This window comes from Hemicordylus capensis, chromosome 1 (genome assembly GCF_027244095.1).
Source record: "Hemicordylus capensis ecotype Gifberg chromosome 1, rHemCap1.1.pri, whole genome shotgun sequence".
Taxonomy (NCBI): Eukaryota; Metazoa; Chordata; class Lepidosauria; order Squamata; family Cordylidae; genus Hemicordylus; species Hemicordylus capensis.
In genome coordinates this window covers 243,112,448-243,128,805 of record NC_069657.1, presented here as the reverse complement: position 1 = coordinate 243,128,805, position 16,358 = coordinate 243,112,448, and the positions used below count along the sequence as shown (strand labels likewise).

Here is a 16,358-nt window from a genome sequence, read left to right as displayed (position 1 = left end):
GGGAAAGGGGATAATATTGTTGTTTATGGGACTTCTTGAGAGAGCCAGTTCGCACTTATATAGTAGTCATATGTCAAAAAATAAAACAAGGATGTTAAACTTACGTTTCACAATTTTAGGGGTTTAAAAGATATTGGTCTTCTGTCCTAGTCCTGATTCCTACCTATGGCCAAATTTCCTAGTTTTAATCCATCCTTCAAACCAAGAAACTCAATTCAAAGTAAACTTTTTTAAAAAACTGCATTTTATATTATACCTGGAGGCCCTGGAAGGCCAGGAGGTCCTTGCCCTGATAACCCTGGTGGACCCTTTTCACCTGGGAAGCCAGGTCTTCCTGGGATCCCAGGATCTCCTTTGTCACCTGTGCAATTAAAAGCAAAAAGTAAGTCATGTTCAGTTCTTACGCAGAGAGTTGTGGGTGGGAAGGGAGAGTTGTAGGACAAAGGATTACTTCCCATATGAAAATAAGATAAAGTACCTTGGATGCCTGGAATTCCAGAAGATCCAGGAACACCATCTGATCCTGGGGAGCCAGGCAGCAACATGGCACGCCCAGCTTCGCCTTGGGGCCCTTGAAACGTAAGAAAAAGATATAGCAAAAATAACAGGCATATATTCTCATTCATTGATTTTCAGAACAAACAGCACAGCATGTCTTCCGATATGTTCCTCTCATCAGTTTAATGGATGAAACAAGTCTGGATCTCTCCATTTTATGAGAAGAGCATCTAAGGCTTCTGAACACAGCTATGAAACAATATTTTTATTGCATCGTTATTTTGCTCACCTTCAACATTACTAGCATTAAGAATAATCTGTGCATAATTAAATGTTATATCTACATTAATCATAAATACGACCTACTTGGAAAAAATTATCAAATGTTTTATTTTATAATTGTATACTGCATAAAATGTTCTCTGCATAGAACATATTTGGGAGGGGTGCTGAACATGAAGTTGGAAACAAAGGTTTTTTTTCACTCTTTGAAATGCCATCATATGATTATTTTTGTTGCAGATTAAACATAGGGCATCCACTGTGTTTCAGAGGTGGCTTATGTAAGGGAGAAGGAAATGTTAGCACCACACTCAAACTGTATGTCTTTATATATAACTGGGTGAGGAGCAGAGAGAAAGGGGAACAACTGCGTGTCTTTTCCCATTTGATTCAGTGGTCTAAGCTGGGGCTGGAGGAGCAGTTTGTTCAGCTCTAACACCCACAGTGGAAATATACCATGAGCTAGGCCACCACAGTTATTTTGCATATTTTAGGTATGTATAATACCTAATGCACTCCCTAATGAAATATGATCCTCCCCCTATCTGGCTATTTTTAAAAAGCATTAGAAAACCCGCCTCTTCACCCAAGCTTTTTCCGCTTTTTAAATTTTTAGGTTTTAATCTGTTTTTTGACTTTTAAATTGTTTAAATTGTTTTAAGTTTTGTGCCTGTTTTAACTTGTTTTATGTTATTGTTAACTGCCCAGAGACTAAGGTTTGGGGCAGTGTACAAAGTGAATTAATAAAATTAAAATTAATTAATATTAAATTAATTAAATTGCAATTAATTAATTAATTAAATTGTATAGTTTATTTCTTTGCATCAGGAACAAAGTAGGTACCAAACTAAAGTTACTTTGTATGTTACACAACTTCTACAGTATTTTGAGACCATACTGGCACTTTCCACATTGTCTACTTCCTCATGAGAAGTGATGCATCCAGGCTAGCACAGCACTAGTGCAGCAAGTGCTGAATTCCAAATGATCTCCCCTTCACTATGTTGTCTATTGGCATCATAGAAATATGACTCTGAGGCTCACACAACCCTCAGGGACGTATTTTTCAACCCTCAGGGGAGTTCAGCCTTCAAGAGCATATTTTTGTAATGCACAGTTCAGAGGGAATTCAGAGGCAGGGGAGATCAGCAAAAATCACACCTCCCCATGCTGTGGCACATAGGGATGTGCACAAAACCGGTTTACCTGGTTTGGTTCGAATTCGAACCAGGTTCGAACTAGGAGGGGGAGGTTCAGTTTTGGTTTTGCTTGCACTCCCCCTGGTTCGGTTCGAATTAAAACCATTTCGAACCGGTTCGAACTTCCAAAAGTGGGTGGGATGGTAGCTGGCACCCATGGGTACCTACCACCCAAACCCCAAAGCAATCGGACACTTGTTTTTTATGATTTTTTATGATTTTTTGAAATTTATTTTAATTTTTTTCTCATAGGGTATAATGGGACTTGAACCAGCCCATTATTCCCTATTGTGGAGCACCCATGGGTGCCAAAAACCACCCAAACCCTGAAGCAATCGGACACTTCTACAACTTTTATGAATATTTGAAATATATTTAATTATTTTTCTCATAGAGTATAATGGGACCAGAACCAGCCCATTATCCCCTATTGTGGAGCACCTAGGGGCAACAAAGGTGGGGTGGTTGGTAGTCACCCAGGGGTGCCTACCACCCACAAAACCCCATGGCACTCCTCCAATTATTGGTGAATTTTAAAAGTATTTTTGAATTCCTCATAGGGAATAATGAGGATTGCAGCAAATGTATAGCTTCACGTCAGGGGCAAAGGGGTGGCCTAGAGCAGAGTGTGGTGGATGGTAGTTCCCAAGGGGGCCCAGGAAGCTATCAGAATTATTTGAAAGGAATTGGGCAAAGGGCTGATTTTTAAGTGATTTTTGAAGTTTATGTGTCTTTAAGGTTAGCAAATGGATTCATGGTTTCTCATTGAAAATCTCATATGCTACCAAAGAATCTACACTCAGAACACCTCAGAAACAAGCAACCCATGGGGAATCCTGGAACTGCATGATCTTGTCTTCAATCATCACAGAATGGAAGTGCATAGAATTATCTATAATTGTTTTGACAGAATTGTTCAGATCCCATCATCTTCAAATGTGCAAATCACATGGTAAGACTTTTTCAGATCTTAACATACGTATTTAGAAATCATAAAGAATAGAAAAACTCTGAACTGTAGTCATGGGGGTCCACAGGAATCTCTCTCAGCCCTATCTTGGAGAAACCAGGGAGGGAACTTGGAGCCTAGATGCTCTTCCCAGAGTGGCTCCATCCCCTAAGGGGAATATCTTACAGTGCTCACACTTCTAGTCTCCCTTTCATATGCAACCAGGGTGGACCCTGCATAGCAAAAGGGACAAGTCATGCTTGCTGCCACTAGACCAGCTCACTGCACCCACCCCCCCATATGTATGTACATACAAATATATGGGCAAGAATCCTGGAGAGGGGCAACCTCTTTGTTCCTCTGCAGATGCCCACAACTATAGCTTTCTACCCCATTTGCATCCTTGTTGCCAACTACAATGTTTTGTCATCATACTGCTAAACTAATATTTTCAGCTAAGGGAAAGTTCACACATGATGTTTTCCTTTGGGGTCTCATGTAAAATATGGTCATCATATTACATAAACAGTTGTACACTAATCTTATCACAATTCCCATGTTTGAATAAATTTCTGTGCGTTTTTTTCCGTTGCTGGAATTTCCCTGGCTGTAAAGTAATCATCTGTATGCAGATTTTAGAAGTTGTATGAATAAGCATTGGTAGTGTTACCTGGAAGTCCTGGTGTGCCAGGGAATCCTGCACTACCTTTGTCCCCTTTATCTCCAGGTGGCCCAGCAGGCCCAACTCCTGGAGCACCAGGAGAGCCTCTCTCTCCACGGACCCCTGGAAAACCACTTAATCCTGGGGGCCCATGTTCTCCTTTTAATCCAATGGTTCCCTGATTTGGAGGAAACAGGAAAACCAATACCATTACATAACCAACATACACATCAGAATGGAATCACAACAATCATACTGGGGCTCCAGGATAACAGAGGTCAATTAATATTATTCCAACTTTGACAGCTGGATGCTGTCATGCTAAACAAGTAACAGAGAAGGGTCTCAAGCCAACCCCGCTGTCCTCCAGGTCCCTGCCACCTGAGTTGAGATGGGTATTGGCTGGAGAGAGGACCTTCTCAGTCAACACACTTTACATACGGAATACCCTGCACAGAGATGTTTGCTTGGTACTCACATGAAGTACAAAGCAAAGCATCAAGCAAAGACTTCTTTCAGTTGTCCAGACATGCCAGGATGAAAAACAGCTTGTCTTAATTGTGATGTTATGGATCTGCTGATCTAATAGTGATACTGTTGCTTCTGTGTTTTTATTTTTATATTTGACTGAAAATCAGCGTTATTTTAACTGTACATCACTATGATTGCTTATGTTGAAAGGCGGCTCATACGTTTCCTAAATAACTAAATAATTATATTATTGACCATCAAAGATGGACTAGGGCCACGGAGAACTGAATACAAATTCAGCCATGAAACTTTCTGGGTGACTCGGGGCCACTCACTTATCTCTCAGCCTAACCTACCTCGCAGGGTGGTTGTGAGGTTAAATATAACCATGTACACTACTCTGGGATCCTTGGAAGAAGAATGGGATAGAAATATAGTAAATACCTAAAATAAAATAAATTCTGGAGAAGCACCAATAAGAACAACAGTGAGACCTATAGGAGAAAGGCAGAAAATCCTAATCTGTCATACAAAAAACATATGGAATATATATACAATATCTAAAAAGCCTACAGACCAAACTACATGCTGCATGGAAGAACTATAATGTGTTTTGGTGATTTAAAAACTGAAATGCAGCCACAGAGGGTTATACATTTGTTCAGAAGAGTGGAAAGGGTGTCTGAACCAGTTCCTTGATCAGTGAAGTTGCTGCTTGCCCCCAAAGATATCTGTAATTCCACGGCCAAAGGGTAAACAGAAGCTTGGTGAGGGTGATCAGGAAAACAGCTCGGGGGAATGGTCAAATACTCCACTTGGCTGAACAGTCACCTCCTTAGTGGCTGCATTTTGGTAAGAGAAAAAGAAAAGTTGGGAGATTAACTACATATTTCCTCTGCAATCTGTAGAGGAAATGTCCCCTTCCTTTTATACAAGCAGAACTTCTGCTTGTGCTAGAAACACTTAGGATAAAACCCAATGCTCTATAATTAATACACTAGAAAATATCATGGGAAAACTTAAACACATACCGATGCACCTTTAGGACCTGGGTCACCTGGCAGGCCATCTCGCCCTGGCCTTCCTTCTTTACCAGGAGCTCCTGGAATTCCAGGAATACCAGGATTTCCTTTATCACCTTTTAAATCAGAGTCAAAAAACACATCTCCTTGTTCTCCTTTTGGTCCTGGGTTTCCAGTTAATCCAGGTGCACCTGAAGGTCCCTGAAATTATATTCAATTACAACCTCATTTAATGGCTCATAAAATAAAACTAAGAAACATGAGTAAAACTAAAATTTTTACAACAGGATATTCATATGACAAAATAATTGCCAAGATTGTTCATATTCTGAATGGACCTTGCTATATTTTTAATGATCTTGAGAATAGTGTACAAGTGTTGGGTGTGACATTATAAAGGAACACATGAATGAACATTATTTTGTTCCAGTTGCAGGTTTTGTGTGTGTGAACACTCCCTACTTTTTATTTTGTATTCTGACATATTATTCTAAGATTTCTTTGTCTGGTCTTTTAAATAAACAACAGACACATTCTAAGGTCATCCACATGACCAAAATCCAAAATATTTAGCAAAATAAATATTTAGCAAAATCAGAATTCATGTGACCCCTAGGCAGTAGTTATAAACAGGGTGCAAAAATGTTCACAAAGAGTCAATGAGATTTTCCAGGTGCCAGCTTCAGGGGTGGGGGGGGGGGGCCGAGAGAGAGATGAGCATGCCAATGAGAGGCATTCTCAGTGTGAATTCTGGTATCTTCTTGATTGGCAGTCTGATGTCCTTCTTTTAGCCAGTGCTTCACTGAAAGATGCCAGGGCTCAGCCCTAGTTGGAAACCAGAGCCTCCAACTTGGCTCGAAACCACTCTTCTTACCTGCATATCTTCCTGAGCTAAGCTTTGGGCTCTGGATGTCTGTTTGGTCTGATGAAAGAACTTTTTAGATTTACACTCCCTTTTCTTAGCAGATGGTAATGCCTTTTTTTCTAATCTTTGCTTTCTACAAGTACCTCTACAAATGCCTCCAAACTGTTTCCCCAAAATGTTTGAATCCAGCAAAGGGAATACTAGCAAGCTGAGTTTGAGAATCCAGATCATCATCTCAACTTCTCAGCCAAACATTTTGCTTTGCCACCATGTTGGCTGCCATGTCCTTGGCTCCAAATTACACTGTATCCAGGAAGGAGACCATAATTAGGGCAGCTAATAGTGCAATCTTCTTCAGCCCTTCCTGACTAACACCTCCCCCAGAGGCCAATTCCTCAGCCTGAACAGCCCTTGAAAAGATCAAATTGGTTATCAAAGCCTTAAAGCAGGGGTGAGCAAACTTGGCCCTCTAGCTGTTTTTGAACTACAACTCCCACCATCCCCAGCCACAATAATTGTGGCTGGGGATGATGAGAGTTGTAGTTTAACACCTGCCCTAAAGCCTGTGGTAAAAGCTTCAAAGGACCTCTGAAATGCTTCCCAACTAACTACAGTGGTGCAGCAGGGAAGTAGTAATTTTTGACACACACCCTTTCCCCAGGAAGCCCTCTGTGCAACCCGAAAACATGTCAATGAAAGCTAAGCAACCCTGAGGAACATATTTTCAGGTGACACAGAGGACTCCTTGAGGATGGGGAGGGTGTCAAAAATTGCCACATCCCTGCTGCACCAGTGCAGTTTGTTGGGAAGTTCTGTGAGGCTGCTCTCGAGCTGCACAGTTGCTTCTTTACTCTGAAAGCCAGCCAATATTTTCAGAGAGAAAGGAATTTCTCCTATTCAGTACAAGACAATACCATCCCTTAACTACTGAAAGGGACCCATCTTGTAGCTTCAGTTCATTTTACTGAAATGATGCACTTTGAAGCTAACTGATTACACAGTTACACATTTTATAAGAAAAACCACTAACAATTAATGTAAAGTGTCTAGGCCATTTACTTACTGCCACTCCTGGGATGCCATCAGATCCAGGAAAGCCCCTGTCCCCTTTAGCACCTGCTGGTCCTGGATAACCTTTCAAAGAACAGTAAAATTCAGTTTAATGGACAAGTGCCATATTCTTTTAATAAATACTTTCCCAGCATTTGCACTATTTCCAGTTTGATATTGTGAGGAGATTGCTTCAAAATACAGGTGAAACTTGGAAAATTAGAATATTGTGCAAAAGTTCATTAATTTCAGTAATGCAAATTAAAAGGTGAAACTGATATATGAGACAGACGCATTACATGCAAAGCGAGATAAGTCAAGCCTTAATTTGTTATAATTGTGATGATCATGGCGTACAGCTCATGAAAACCCCAAATCCACAATCTCAGAAAATTAGAATATTACATGGAACCAAGAAGACAAGGATTGTAGAATAGAACAATATCGGACCTCTGAAAAGTATACAGTGTACTGTGCTTGATTGGCCAGCAAACTCGCCTGACCTGACCCTATAGAGAATCTATGGGGCATTGCCAAGAGAAGGATGAGAGACATGAGATCAAACAATGCAGAAGAGCTGAAGGCCGCTAATGAAGCATCCTGGTCTTTCATAACACCTCATCAGTGCCACAGGCTGACAGAATCCATGCCATGCCGCACTGAGGCAGTAATTGCTGCAAAAGGGGCCCAAACCAAGTACTGAATACATATGCATGCTTATACTTTTCAGAGGTCCGATATTGTTCTGTTCTACAATCCTTGTCTTCTTAGTTCCATGTAATATTCTAATTTTCTGGGATTGTGGATTTGGGGTTTTCATGAGCTGTACGCCATGATTGTCACAATTATAACAAATTAAGGCTTGACTTATCTCGCTTTGCATGTAATGCATCTGTCTCATATATCAGTTTCACCTTTTAATTTGCATTACTGAAATTAATGGACTTTTGCACGATATTCTAATTTTCCGAGTTTCACCTGCATTTCTTTTTAAAAATGTAAAATATTTGCAGAAGTATATTTGTATACTGCTGGGACAAAACAGTGGCCAGTGTCCTGATTGACACGGCATCCCTGCAGCGGTAGGATCCCTACTTCGAAAGCAAGGGTGCTTGCATAGGAGGGATTTTCGTGCATCTTTCTGTTCCATGGAAGCACTTTTAACAACCTAGAAATAGGGCCCTGAGGACTGTGTGACCCTCAGAGACATGTTTCTCAGTTGCAAAGAGTACTTCTTGTGGGGAGGGGAGATTTTCAAAGATTGCCCTCCTCCCATGCATGAGCACCTGCATTTCCAAAGCAGCAACACTACAGCTGTGGCTGGGCATTCTTTTGCTGCAGAGATGTAGTGTTAGTCAGTATGTGAATCAGTTAACAGTGTTCATTAAGGTAATGAGTAAAAATTGCATACAGTATTTATTGAATGAAAAAAGACATCTGGATCTAGCCAGAGAAGGCACATTGGTCAGCCAATGTAGTTTTGTCAATCGATATTTGTCAAGTTATCCATCAAATCATTTATCAATCCCAGTGCAGATTTACATGAAGGAAATTTCCTGAAGTGGATTCTCAATACTGTACTCTCTTTTTTGTTTTCTGTGAGTGCCTTTCTTTAGTCACGTGGAAATGAGTTGTGCTGGAAGAGTTATATATTATTATTTGGCACTGATTTTGCAGGCCAACAAAATTTAGTAAACTAGCTTTTAAACATTTGTAGAACTTACTGAACCCTGGCTACGATATAAGACCACATGAATCCAAATCACAAAGTGTCTATTTATATACTACATTTTAAAACAAAACATTAAAAATCTACAAAAAGTGAATTGGAAACAGTTATATAAATCTACTTTCATTGGTACATAAACAAAATATGTATCTGTGAATAGAGGAGCTCTTACCCCTGGACTTTGGGGCTGAAGTCCAGGGCCTCCACAGCCGCTAGGGCCCCCCAAATCCTCTTCAGTCTCTCCTGGGTGGTGTGGTTGCCCAGCCGAGCATGATGATGCTTAATTTGTGTGTGTGTGTGGGGGGCTACATCGGCCTTTAGGTCCAGGCTCCAAAATTACCTAGGTGCACCTCTGTCTGTGAAGGAATGAGGTCTGAACCTTCTCTTTTTGTATATAAGATTTCTGCATTGCAATTGCTTTGCTTACACTCCCTATATTGAAAAGCTGTGCGGGTGTCAAAAGTTCACAGCTCCTGTTCTACAGTTTGGTTTTGGAGGGAGAAGAATTGTATTGGTTTAATTTTATAGGAAAGCGAGGTTTTATTTGATTGGATCTGTTTTAAAATAATGGGAGAAAACTTGAGTTGTTTTGATTGGTTTGTTTGAAAATTTTGGAGGGGAAAATGAATATAAAGAGGTTGCCTTCAGCAGAGTTTTAGTGCAGGTTGGAGAGCTGAAGAGCCGATGTGAAGGAGTCCTTCATGTGGAGTGCAAGTTGCTATCACAGCTAGAGAGAATCAGAGCTGGTGCTAGAAAGAGAGCTGAGAAACCACTGGGAGAGTTGTGACTCTCTGGAGGACTGACTCACTCCCAAAGCAGCTGAAGAAACAGTCTGGGATTGAACCCCCCAGAACTGGAAAGGAAGAGCAGGACCTGAGGCTGAGCAAGGGACAAGCCAGGCTAGCTGCAGAAGCTGACTAGGGTGATTACAAGAGGACTGAGTTAGGGCCCAGTAATAGTGCAGGATAGACTACATGCGTTTTTCTCATCTCTCTCTCTCTATTTCTCTTAAACGTACCCGTCACTAATCCCATGCGTGGCAGCTCTCACAAGAGTCTACACCAGAGTCTGGGGAGTAGCCCAGGGTCTTCTGTGTCTCTTATTACAGCCATAGCTAGATTTTCAGTGCAGTCTCATGCCTATTTTTTATATTTTAAATCATTTTATGCTAATTATATATTTTAGCATTTTTTATATTTCTTATTCTGTCTGTCTGTCTGTCAAATTTATATACCACTCTTCCTCTAGGGAGCCCAGAGCGGTGTACATGGTTATAGTTACCCTCACAACAACCCTGTGAGGTAGGTTAGGCTGAGAGATACATGACTGGCCCAGAGTCACCTAGTGAGTTTCATGGCTGAATTGGGATTTGAACTCAGGTCTCCCCGGTCCTAGTCCAACACTCTTAGCACTACGATAGTAGTGTGTCTTAGAGTGTAAAATCTATTGCTACTTAGTAGCAATTTTTTAAAAAATATACTTTATGCTGGTCTGTGACCGTAATAAAGATTGATTGATTGACTGAATTAGTGAGGAAACTCAACAATTACTTTGGTCATTGTTACAAAATACCAACCTCCTTTGAAGCTTCCTGCCCTTAGCATTTGTATTTTTATTTCATCTTACTATATTTATAATCTAACTTTGATATCCAGCTTTTCTTTCATAGTGGAACTCTCAAGATGGCATACTTGGGATGGCCAGGTGGGTGGCCACCCACCAAGGCTGTGATCGACCTAGACCTGCTTAGCTTCAACTACTTTGTTGTATCCTCTGCCCTCCAATCATGCTCCTGGGATGAAGCAATATGAAGCTAGTTCATTAATTGAAGAAGAAGAAAACGATTTAGAGAAAATCCTGTTGGACAGTTTGCTTTGCAGTCCAGCCAGGTTTGTGTTTTACCTGGTTGTCCTGGAAGCCCTTGGGGGCCTGGTACTCCAGGCGGGCCAAATCCATCACAAAAACAACCGTCACCCTTTTCACCTGCAATACAAAATAAAGAAATATTTAAGGGGCTTCTGTGCAAGACTCTTTACAAACCAAAGTGTAACTTCCACGGAAAGACCACCCCTTGTAGGGCAGAAAATGGAGGTTGCCTCAGGCACCCAGCTCCCTACCCTCACCCTGGCAGAAGAGGTGTCCAACTTTTGTGTGCTCTCTTTTGAAGAATTCTAGTCCTGCCCCTCCTTTTGTGATAGCTGCCAGACAGTCCCCCAAAAGTACACCTTGCCTTGCAGTGATAACTTCAGTATCTCCCCGTTGCAGGACTTGACACTCCATCTCATACCATTTTCTATTTCAGTGCCTTTTCTGACTGAACTACTGGGCGACACATGGTCTTTGTTATGTGGGCTTGCTCTTGTAACTCCCATTGCTCCTTTTTGTCATGGCTTCCTTTCCTCTTGCTTGCAGAGAGTTCCTTCCTGTCACACAGGCACTGTTCCCTCAATGAGACTCCACCCCTTCTCATGTGGAACCCATGAGTTATCCTTGTACAGTTCCTATGGAGTGAATGACGGGGCTGTCCGACTGTTGTGCTGGGAATGTTCTTCCTCTGCTGTGTGGCCCTTGGCAAAAAGGAGGCTGTCTGTGCTTGTACTGGCAGAGGAATTCAATCTTCTTTTTGAGAAGAGCCATGGCTATTGGTCTCAGTTGTGTCTGGGCTTTTGGTTACTGAATCACAGTGGTCTGTTTTGGAAAGGGATGTCTCTGTGGCTGCTGCTGGGTTGTATTGTGTGTGTTTCTGCAGGACAGAGTGATGTCATGAGGTTGTTCTGCCATCACTATAGGCCACCTCCAGCCTCAAAGGCAGGATGCCTCTGAGTATCAGTTGCAGGGAATAACAGCAGGAGAGAGGGCATGCCCTCAACTCCTGCCTGTAGGCTTCCGGAGGCATCTGGTGGGCCACTGTGTGAAAGAGGATGCTGGGACTAGATGGGCCTTGGGCCTGATCCAGCAGGGCTGTTCTTATGTTCACAGTGTATTAATTGGTTTTTTTCAGTTTGTGGTTAATGGGGGTATGTCATGAGCATTCAATACCATGCAGTGGAGTTGCCATGGACTCTGTGGGAGTGTTTGTTGGTGTTGCTACATTACCTTTTGTGATATTGTTTTGCTCTCTGTTTTGTTCTTAAGGTGCAGGAGATTATGATAACATTATGCCACAGTTATGCTGGTGTAAGTGGCCACTTGGGTTAGCAGGACATAGGATTGCTCTGCTCAGCACTTTTCAGAAGCAACCTATTTTTCTTTCCCCTGAAACTCTTTCACCTAGGTTTTGTGGTGGTGGTGTTTTTGTTACTTACTAACAGTTTATTAAACATACATTTCCACGAGTTTGCACTCACAATACAAGAAACAACAATGATGATAAATTGATTTACCCTCACCCTCCCAACTTATTACAACTATTCACTCAAATAATACATCCAATCTATACCCACATCCATTGGTGACCCCAATATCAACACTCCCTCAAAAAACAATGCAATAAAGAAGAGAGGGGAGGGGGAGAGGAAGGAAGGAAGGAAGGAAGGAAGGCAGGCTCACTCAGAAACTTCTGAAGGCACCAAAACAGAAAAACAAGTTCTGGATTGATACCTTTTTCTCCACTTTCCCCTGGATAGCCTTGTGGGCCAGGAGGGCCTGGAGAGCCACTATCACCAGTTTGTCCAGGTTGACAATCCAGACCGCCATCTGCAATTTGAATAAAAGAAAGAACATTATTTCTAAAGGTCAAGTCTCTGTTCTGAGAAGACTGCAGCTCACAGAAATATGTGCCAGTGACATGGACCACCACAAGCAGCAAAGAATGATGGTTCTTTGAGTAAACTGGAGCCAACAAAATATACAATTCAGAATTTTCATTTGTTCACAGAGGGTGGTTTACACAGTGCTTCTCTTCTATATACTAGCATTTCCAACTACCTTGTACCAATGTGAATAAGGGTTATATATGAGCTGGCTGGCTGCAGATACTGCAAGTAAAAATTCTTATTCTTGTGATGGCTAGCAAGTGTTGCCTCAGTTGCAGCAATAATTGCTCACTGTATTTGTGATCAGATCATTCACATGTGATATTTCACTATACATTCAGTGCATAGAAAACTGCAAGTTTTTTTTTGGGGGGGGGCGGTTTGGTACTGGGTGCTCATGGGATCCCCATGACAGCCCCTTCCCTGCTCCCTCTCCTCCTCCTCCCACTCCCACACTCTCTTCCTCAACCCCCACATCCTCCCCTGCCCCTAATCAGGGTTCCTATGGAGGGAACAGGACACAAATGAATTGCTGCTTTGATCCTTCCAGGCATCCCTCCCAATAGGAAAATGTGCAGATGTTGCTGTCAATGGGACTAAAAAAAGATCATAAAAGTCACCGCTCTGCATCTTCCTCCAGATAGCGTGGGAAAGTACAGCATATTGCAGATGACACTCTATCATTGTAGGGGCTTCTGGGTCAAGCTCCTATTTCACATTGGGAGGGAAGCTTGGAGGATGGAGTATAACCTACACTGGAGTCAAAAGAATGAGTTTGGACCCTTTCCTTTGTGAAAACCCTTTCCACAAAATCCGTTTTCCATGCAAAAATGTACATGTATGCCCCATTCTGGCAAACTGTATGCACACCTTCCCTTATGGTAAGATGTTTTTTGCATGTGACTATTTCAATTTTTGAAAACTCACAGCTCAATATTTCGTACAGTGGAAAATGTGATCTGTACAAACAGGAAATTTGCATGGCTTATTGCAAAATACCAGCTACTGAATATTGTTTGTGATATAATCTTATAACACTCACACTTTGCATCTCTCCTTTCCCCCTTCCCTTGATCTCCTGGCCCATCCACTAGGTGAATTATGCGGTTGTCAAGGGCGCCAAGTAGGGAGGGGTGCCAATGACCTGGGTCACCCCCATGGATGGGAGTGAGGCAGCGAGTGAACGGGTGGGTGCTCACCCACCACTCATTGTGACTCCACTTATGCAAGCCAAAGTCATTGTTTTAAATTAGGCTATTGATCTGATGATGAAGTAGCTCACTTCAGAACAATTTCATATTCTAAAAACACAAGATTATTTTCAATTTTTCTGTCCATGACTTCAATATTTCTTTTTACCTTAGCTCCTAATACGCATACAATTAGCTGTATACTTTGGACTGCATATGCTGACTTGCCTGTTATGCCAGGTGGGCCTGGAGGGCCTGGTTGGCCACGAGGTCCTGTAAATCCATCTCTTCCTTTTGGCCCAGGCAAAGAAAGTCCAGGGGGCCCCCGATCACCCTTTTCTCCTCTATCGCCAGGAAAACCAGGTGCCCCTGTTATCCCTGGGCTGGGTTGCCCTTCATTATGACAACATTAGTCATAAATAGAACGAACAGAAAAGCAACAGAGAAGGAAAAAAAAGATGAATATGTTTTTTATTTATTACATTTAATAATAATAATAATAATTCAATTTCTATACCGCCCTTCCAAAAATGGCTCAGGGTGGTTTACAAAGAGAAATAACAAACAAATAAGATGGATTTATATCCTCCCTCTTCTATGTTCAAGGTGGTGTACAACATCAAATCCAAACAGAAATTCATTAAAATACAAAACCAATTTAAAAACAAGACCAAGAGACACGTTAAAAACAGCAGCTGAATAAAATCACAGCTCAGACATAGCAAGCTTACAAATTTAAAACCAGTTTAAATTAATTTGTTTTTAAGAAGATGCTGACACCAAGCAACAGAGGGGGCAAGACAGACCTGCCACCCACCCTGGGTCAGGGACTTCCACAGCCGGGTTGCTACTAATGAGAAGCAAGCTCACCAGCTGTCCTTCCACAAGCAGGAGAGTACGCTGAAGCGCCTCTGTAGCCCACCTCAGGGATCCAGAAGGCCCACGTGGGAGGAAATGGTCTTTCACGTGCTTTGGATCCCAGTCATTTCAGGCTTTAAAGACCAAGTTAAGATAGTAGTAGTAGTGGTAGTAGTAAATAATAGGCCAAGATGAGCTGCCATGTTGAACTTTACCCACACCCCTCCCTTTCCTTTAAAAAAGCCATCATGCCTCTTCTTCCTACAATATACAGTAGGAGAGATAGTAGGGATGGGGCGATAGCTCAGTGGCAGAGCACAAGCTCTGCATGCAGAATGTCCCAGGTTCAATGTCTGATATTTCTAGGCAGAGTCAAGGGGGGAAAACAACACCTGTCTGAAACCCTGGAGAGCCTCTGACAGTTAATGTATACAATAGCACTGATCCAAATATTTTCACTTAAGTGAATTTGGGGGTGCTAGAGATTCAGGGGTTGGGACGAATCCTGGTGGGGCATGAAGTTGTTTAATTTTGATAGGGGGCATAAAGCTGTTTAATTTGGGGGATGGGGGTGGCTTACTGTAACCAAGCTGCATGTCACATCTTGGTGGGCAGTAGAAGCATTTCAAACTGTGGCCATGCCTGGAGCTGCCGTTTCCCCCTCCCTAATGCATTCTGGGGAAGGAAAAAAGGGGTTGCTGGCAGTTAGTGGCTACCAGAAGTGGCTGCTGGTTGCTGGGAGGACAAAACACAAAGTGCCTCTGCTGCCTGTGGAGGCGTGCTATTTTCTCTGAAAAAAGAGACAGATTCATTACAGTAAGCAAGCCACACCCCCATGCTGGAAAATCCAACCATGTTTCATGAGTTCCACCACAAAAGGGTTGAAAAGGCTCCCCATTTTAGTCGCCTACAAAGGGGGTGACAAAAATTAGTGGGTACTATACAAATTAGCACTAGTAGACAATACTGAGCTAGATGGACCAATGGTCTGACTCCATATAACACCGTTTCCTATGAGGAAACTTTCCCAAGATATAGAGGTAATTCACACCACTCTGTACACAGGGCGGGGAGGAAGGCAGGATCGCACCTACCTCCTCCCAGACAATCCTGTTTGTTGCTGCCCACACAAGCAGCACTGCTGGGAGTTGCGCAGCCATCTGGAGGCTGGCTGTCCCCTGTGAAGGGGAAAGCCAAGAAACTGCTAGTCATGTAATGTTTTCTTCCACATTACAGTAGAATTAGAAAGAATTTCACCTTTCCTGGCAGGTCAGCTGCTGTTCTACTGAAGTATTGTATGAAGCACAATAATGACCACATTGCAAGCAGGGTAGCAATTTTGTGAGTTTGCCCATTAAGACAAGAACCGAAATGATCTTGGATTAGTTAGGAGGATTAATGTTCTCGGAATGATGTAGAGATTACTTCATGATTTTGTATGTAAGGGTTTATGGAGTAATCTGAATTTGTACTATGCCACATTTGTATTCTTCTTTTTTTGAGGATTTAAATATCTGTGACTGTGAAATAAAACATTCATTCATGCTATTCATCTATTTCATAGGGATGGCGGAGAAGCTGTTAAATCTGCTCTTAGGTTGAATGCCCAAGTGACATCCAAGGCATTATTTCACTTCTCTCTCTTCTTGCTTTGTCAGAAAACAAGGATTAAAGTAGACAGAATAAGCTTCTTTGCCCAGGCTTTGAACTTGAGTCAGTTTACTGCAGAGACTGGAGAAAGACTGACTCTAGGGAGGAAGTTTCCTTCTAACACAGCCCCAACTAAGTCTTTTTCTTTTCTTTTCAAAAGAGTCTGCCTTCTAGTGCAC

General features: G+C 42.0%; 1 protein-coding gene across 4 annotated transcripts in view; it reads right to left on the bottom strand.

The window, feature by feature from the left end:
- Positions 1-16,358, bottom strand: part of COL4A1 (collagen type IV alpha 1 chain) — a 214,336-nt gene that overhangs the window by 73,292 nt on the left and 124,686 nt on the right. For all 4 annotated transcript variants that reach the window (XR_008313135.1, XR_008313136.1, XM_053283868.1 and 1 more), the window contains 8 exons: positions 13,900-14,064; positions 12,327-12,422; positions 10,629-10,709; positions 7,011-7,081; positions 5,092-5,283; positions 3,599-3,767; positions 479-571; positions 257-361 (listed from right to left, as the gene is read on the bottom strand). Coding sequence is in view for 2 of the 4 variants with exons in the window: in XM_053283868.1 (XP_053139843.1) it covers positions 257-361; positions 479-571; positions 3,599-3,767; positions 5,092-5,283; positions 7,011-7,081; positions 10,629-10,709; positions 12,327-12,422; positions 13,900-14,064 (972 nt within the window). In the remaining 2 variants the exon portion in view is untranslated. The remainder of the gene's footprint in view (positions 1-256; positions 362-478; positions 572-3,598; positions 3,768-5,091; positions 5,284-7,010; positions 7,082-10,628; positions 10,710-12,326; positions 12,423-13,899; positions 14,065-16,358) is intronic.